Source organism: Echeneis naucrates, chromosome 17 (genome assembly GCF_900963305.1).
Source record: "Echeneis naucrates chromosome 17, fEcheNa1.1, whole genome shotgun sequence".
NCBI lineage: Eukaryota > Metazoa > Chordata > Actinopteri > Carangiformes > Echeneidae > Echeneis > Echeneis naucrates.
This window is the reverse complement of record NC_042527.1, coordinates 1,019,163-1,025,418: the sequence shown is the minus strand read 5'-3', so window position 1 is coordinate 1,025,418 and position 6,256 is coordinate 1,019,163. Positions and strand designations below refer to the sequence as shown.

The window sequence follows — 6,256 nt, the reverse complement described above, 5'->3', positions numbered from 1 at the left end:
AAGATTGGTACTCAAACAGTGTGGGACTGGGTTAACACAGTATTGGTTCAGCGTGCATGCACACACGCACACATACACAAAGGAACGCAGCTGGTAGGGAGTCCCCCAAAAAACAGTCACATGACAAACGGGGGGGGGGTTAGTGTGTGTAGTGGAGGAAATCTGAATGTGTGTGCACAAATCAAGTATGTGAAGCATGTGTTTGGATGCATGTGTTTTGCTAGTCAGTGTGTGAGACTAAACTGAGTTTCAGCCAGTTTAGTTTCCTTTTCCTCCACAGATTCTACCTGGTCTGATATGTGAGAACTAAAAAACCTGCTCTGAAACAGAACAGTTCAACTCCATTATCCACAATTCCTTGCAGCAGCTTTGTCAGACAGACAGCTGTGTTAGCTGTAATGCTGTTTTTGTGAGAACAGATGTGGCGGCAGCAGGTGTTTCTTCACTTATTGATAAGACGCTGCCAACAAACAAAACAGTCCAGACAAAGGAGGTGAGAATAATAATAATTATAAAAAAAAAGATAGATCTGAGAGCTGAAAGCAGCAATAATAATAATGATAATAATAATAATAATTATAATAATAATAATAATAATAATAATAATAATAATAATAATAATAATAATAATAATAATATAGCACTATTGAAACCTTGTGAAGTCCGGTTTGAGGGATTGTGGAATAGAAACGTCAAGAGAATCCAGATAGAAAGAATCTTTGAAGAGGAGCCAAGCTCTGAGTGAGCGGCTGTGAGAACCCTGACTACACTATCAATCAAAGATTGAACTTAACACATACACCTCTTCCTCTCTGGCGCATAGTAAATATGCCTGGCTGAAAAATAAACAAGAAGAGAGTAAATCATCAACATCAAGAAAAAAAAAAAAACAAAAAAACAGGACTTCTTTGTTGTTTGGATATTTCTGGTGGAGGCATGTAAACGTGGCAAGGTGGAAGAGGTGGTCAGAAGTGAGGAAATGTTCAAGGCCAGTCAGCTTTGTATTTTATGTTAGTCACTCTTGTCCTTCTGTGGAGATGCTGTTGTCTCATTTTCCTCTCCTTCCATACCACCATCCTCTAGAACTGAATCGTCAGCCTCGCCTCTTGTCTCCTCCTCTACTTCCCCCACTTCCTTCTCTTCAGCCAAGTCACTCTCTCCTCCGCCCTCCTCCTCCTCCTCCTCCTCCTCCTCCTCCTCCTCCTCTTCTCCTGTAGCTTTCGTCTCCTTCTCCTCCTCATCTCTCAGGGCATTTGTGGACAGGGTGTTACTTCCGAGCGCTCCAGCCATTGCACTCTGCAGCTCAGCTAGGGTGGAGGCAGTGGGGAAGCTGGGCAAGCTGAGCCCACCAAGGCCTGGAGGTAGGAACATGGAGGGGTAGAGGAGGCCAGGGGCCATGGTGGAGAGGAGGAAGGGATTGAATGCAAGAGAATTAGCTGACATGCCAGCTGCAGCCAGCAGGGCTGTGGCATCGCCGTTGATGGATGCCTCAGCTGATGTATCAACAGCAGGAATCTGAGGCGCTGCAGTGACATCAACTGATTTCTCCTTTTTCTCCACCCCTTCCTCAGTCTCTTTCTCCATCTTCCTCTTCGCCTTCTTCATTCCAATTCCTTCACCCTCCTCTTCCACCTCCTTCTCTCCGCCCTCACTGTCTTTTCCCTCATCCGCTCTCTTTTGCTTTTTTGTCACTGCTTCATTACTCTCTCCTCCCTCTCCCTCCATTGTTCCGTTTGTGTTCCCTGATGTAGCAGTGACAGTGGAGTTGGTTGCAGCAGCTGTGGCTGTCGCCAGGTTTCCACCAAACAGCCCGCCTAGGCTGAACATGTTGGGGAGGGCCGCGGCCATGTTGGGTAGGCCTCCCATGCCGGGGAGCATGAGGGGCAGCATGGAGGCAGCAGCAGCACTGGCAGCAGCCTGCTTGGGGTCGGTGGGGGGAGGGAAGGCCATCAGACCAGCAGCCAGCTGGAGAGACTGGAGGCTCTGGAGAGAGGAGAGGTCCATTCCTCCAAACAGACTGTTCAATAGGAGAGGGTTTATGCCTCCTGGAGACAGATACAAATGTAGGGTAAAAATTAAGCTGGCCCCCACAAACTGACATTAAAATAAACAGTCACCTCTCTTAAAGATGGATGGAGGGTTAATACAATAATGTGAAACTATGAGAAATGCATGGAGATTATTTGACAAATTTTTTGTACCTGCTGATGAAGCAGCAGTGGCCAGTGATGCCTGTGCAGCTTGAGCAGCAGCAGCAGCCTGGGCGGCCGCTGCTGCCTTGGCAATTTCAGATTTGGGTCGCCGTCCACGGCGACGGACGCCCTCTTCCCTGACGACAGGGCCAGTCAGAAGGCGATCAAACATAGCTTCCGGGAGAAAACCCTGTGTGGAAGAGGACTGAGTTTAGAAGGCAATAGAGGATCTTGCAGCAGGGGCCATAAAAAGCTGAATTTCAGACCAACGGAGACGTCTTCTACAAAAGTAGGAAAAATAAACAATTTGTCTTACTAACCGACTGTTTGACGATATCTGTCCAGTCAGGGGCAACAGAAAACTCTGGGTTCTCTAAGAGCCATCGGGGCAGCTCCTTCATTGGTGGAGCCATGGCCCCACCCATCTAAAGAACAGGAGGATGAAATGAGTTTCTCTTGGTGGGGGAAATAAAAAGCAAACACAAACCAACAAAATAACAAAAACAAAAAACACAAAAAAGTACAACCAAAATTATTAAACAAATAAATAAATAAATGCACGTGGAAACAAAATATCAACACACAAGGAGGAACTTTGAAATTCCATTTAATAACATAATTGCTGCCTATCAGCTTTACATTTAACTATCCAACATATGAACCAAAAAAAACATTTTAATTTGCCTAATTTAAAAAAGTATTTATGCCGTTAATGTAGTACTTCAATATAACTAATATAACTACAGCTTCCTGCCCCCCCCCCCTTCCAAAAAAATAAAAATAAATAAATAAATAAAATAAAACCCAAAATGTGTGAGCTGCCTTTATTGTGTATCTTTCAGTGTGGACCCCCCAATCAAAGAGACTGGTCCTGAACTCATCCCATCACTACATTGGTCTTCTGTCTCTTAACAGTATTTTTAATTTTTAAATTTTACATTTTTTTTTTTATGTTGTAGTATCCTGGTGAAAACTCTCAGGAATTTTACCAACATAACAGTACATTTACATGACACAATCAAGTGAGCAGAACGTAAATGGGTCTGACTACTTTCTGCTTACCTTGCGTCCATTGCGTCTGTTGACCACAGGCACTCTCTCATCTCCGGTCAGTGTGTTGATGTCAATCTTGTTGGGGTTTCGACAACGATGGCGTTTCTGCTTGGGCTTTGAAAACTGAGACAACAGTAACTCCTCATTTTTCTGTAGGAAGAGGATTGGGGAAAGAAGAGAGAAAAAAAAGAAAAAAAGAAAAAAAGAGGCACATATGACTAAGTTAATACAAATGAAAACACCTAATTAATTTTTAAAAAGAAGTGGAAGGAATTTACTTTGTAATAGATTGTACTGTGCAAAACTGAACAAAGATAGTTATCACAGGATTAGAATTCAATAGTTAACTTCCAAATAAACAAACAAACAAAAATCTAAAGGTGGAGATGAAAGGAAGCTAGGGGAAAAAAGGGGGCGTACTGGTGTCAATCCAGCCATGTCCATGGTGTATGTTGGATGCTGCCTCAACCACTCTCCCAGCTCTTTGTTTGAAACTGCAGCCTCTTCCTCCTCCAGATTGCCAGAGGCAAGAGATCTGGCACTGGGACTCTGCTCAGGGATGGTAAGGGGCCTGTGGGGACGGGCAGCATCCAGAGTCCCCTCCACAGCTGAAACCTTTGTCCCGTCACCATCATCCTGAATATCCAAGAAGAGATGCAGAGGAAAAAAAATGATTTTATATAGATACTTGTATATAATGAATAACCACATAAGTGTGCAACACAGAAAAATTAACTAGTCCAGTTTGTACCCCTCCAGCTCTCTTATTGCCCATGAACAGCAACTCGAGGCCCTCCACATTTTTCCTGCGGCCTCTTCTCCTTCTCATGATGGGCAGGTCGGCCTCCAGTGAACCATTGGCTCTGTGTCCAGAGGGCGGGGCTTGTTGCAGCAACTCCATCTGGGCCTTGAGGGAGGTGCCCAAGGCACTGGGGAATCCAGCCAATGAGGACGAGGTCTTGTGCTGCTGCACACACTGCAAAAACATTACATTTAGGTAGCTTTCATTACTTTGAATGTAAATAGTCAATTATAAAATATTTCCAATAGCTGATTTTAATGACTCAATCTGATGCACTAGTGCGTTGGTGGGAGTGCATGCATGTACCTTGGTGAGGTCTATAGCTTGGCTCTGCGACTCTGCAGCAGCATGGCTCTCCCTCAGCTGAGCCACCATCTCCATAAGATTGCGTCTTTTGGCTGCCCTCTCTGCCTCTATCTCAATCTTTCTCCTTCTCCTTCTCCTCCTCGGCACTGTCAGGCTCAGAGCGCCCTCCTGCAGCGTCAGGTCAACAATCACACTTGTGTCTGCCTTCCAAAAATTTGGTGAGTTTTTCCTAATGTTATTTATTCAACAAAAAAAATTGTGCTAGTAACAGTAGCAGCATCTTCACTTCTAAAGACTGAATGCTAAAAGACTAAAATGGTACAACTAACTCAGACAATAGTCACACTACTACGCTTTAATTTTAAAGGTACTTCATGTCCGCATTACTCCATGTTTCAGTGCTTAAAACAAACATGCACAAAAAAAATTAATAAATAAAAAGATGCTTTATGGTGATGATACTATACAATAAAACCAAAATTTAAGGCACCACCAAATGTATATGCGTCGCTATTTTTAATCTATATTTGTAAAGACAAGATGAGAACGGTGTGGCAGCCAATCTATTCTCCAGTCAGGCAGTGTATACACATGCACATTATCAAATGTACTCAGTTGGCAGATAAGAACATTTAGTTAAAACTGATAAGCCTGCAACAAATCTTTTCCACTGATGTTATTATTTTCACTTTTTGAAAGAGGAATTGATTCTGCTGTGAAATCATTTTGGTGCAGAGGTTTGCCTGCAGGGTAATCACATCAAAGGTCCATTTCCATAGTTTGCGTACTTGCGAAAACTCACATGAATTTGTGGTGATAGTGTTTTATCTTCACTTGCACTGTAAGGTGTATGGATGCCCGCCATCGTCAGCTCGGTCAGGCTCCGCCTCTGCAGTGGGCTGTCAGTTGCCGTGGCTACAGCTGCTGTGGTTACAGCGGAGCCATGGCCTGGCAACAGGTTGCTGGGGAAGTCAAAGATGTGGCGTCTGTTGACAGGCCACTTGCCCTTCAGGACCACCTCGCAGATGTTATCCATCCTATTAATCATCACTCGATCCTAGGGAATGGGGAAAACGGAAAGAGGTGAGACATTAATCTTGAAAATTGCATTATCGCTGTACCTCTATGGCTTGTATTTGAAACAGGCTTGTGTGTGTTGCAATTCCAGATAATGTAGTTCTTAGCAGCTTTATTTGAAAGTCTGTTACTGTGAAGCAATCTGATCCTGATCAACTGCTCCTACTTTGCTGGTTTTGCAATCATTATAAAAGGTACTGTCATGCCCAGAAAACATAACAAAAACTGCTTTTGAAGTGAAAGCCAGCCACTCAATTCCCTTCATGAACATTGTTTGGCAGGTAGATTCTCAGATGACTTCTCACATTTAATTTCCTTCAGGTAGGCATTTTAGAGCCATCAGATGCAAAGCTAACCATTTTAAATTCTCCTTTATCCCTAGCTATATATTGCTACATATGAAAAAGTAGCCTTGAGGGAGTCTTCACTTGCCATTTGCCAAATTCTTTCTTTTTTTGAATAATACTATTATATGGACTTTTTAATACATTATATTTTATGTGTTTGCTATATGCTCACTGACTTAATTTGGCCTAAGGTCACTGTTTGTGTTTTTGCCAGTGCCAGTCCTATATTATACATTATGTATGCTCCCATGCACCAAAAAAAGTTCACTGATGACAAAGTACATCTTGAGTTTCTTCTTGACTTTCCATGAAGGTTTTTCACATTTAAATCCTCCTTACAGTGGTTCAGAGGGTATGACCATTCCCTTTTTCAGTTTTTAATAGGTGAGGTGTGGGTGATATTTATTTTCTAGCTATCACAGTTCTTGACTGAGACCTAATAAAATTTGGAGCTGTTCACATTTGGAACCAGAGGTTGA

At 43.0% G+C, this 6,256-nt stretch overlaps 1 protein-coding gene across 1 annotated transcript in view; it reads right to left on the bottom strand.

Moving 5' to 3' along the window:
- Positions 1-1,191: 1,191 nt before the first annotated feature.
- Positions 1,192-6,256, bottom strand: part of chd7 (chromodomain helicase DNA binding protein 7) — a gene marked incomplete at its 3' end in the record, with an annotated part of 62,670 nt that continues 57,605 nt past the window's right edge. Inside the window, exons 34-41 of the mRNA XM_029524631.1 lie at positions 5,156-5,410; positions 4,354-4,521; positions 3,997-4,221; positions 3,666-3,881; positions 3,255-3,395; positions 2,513-2,617; positions 2,202-2,382; positions 1,192-2,045 (exon numbers count right to left, since the gene is read on the bottom strand). Of these exons, the coding sequence (XP_029380491.1) occupies positions 1,192-2,045; positions 2,202-2,382; positions 2,513-2,617; positions 3,255-3,395; positions 3,666-3,881; positions 3,997-4,221; positions 4,354-4,521; positions 5,156-5,410 (2,145 nt within the window). The remainder of the gene's footprint in view (positions 2,046-2,201; positions 2,383-2,512; positions 2,618-3,254; positions 3,396-3,665; positions 3,882-3,996; positions 4,222-4,353; positions 4,522-5,155; positions 5,411-6,256) is intronic.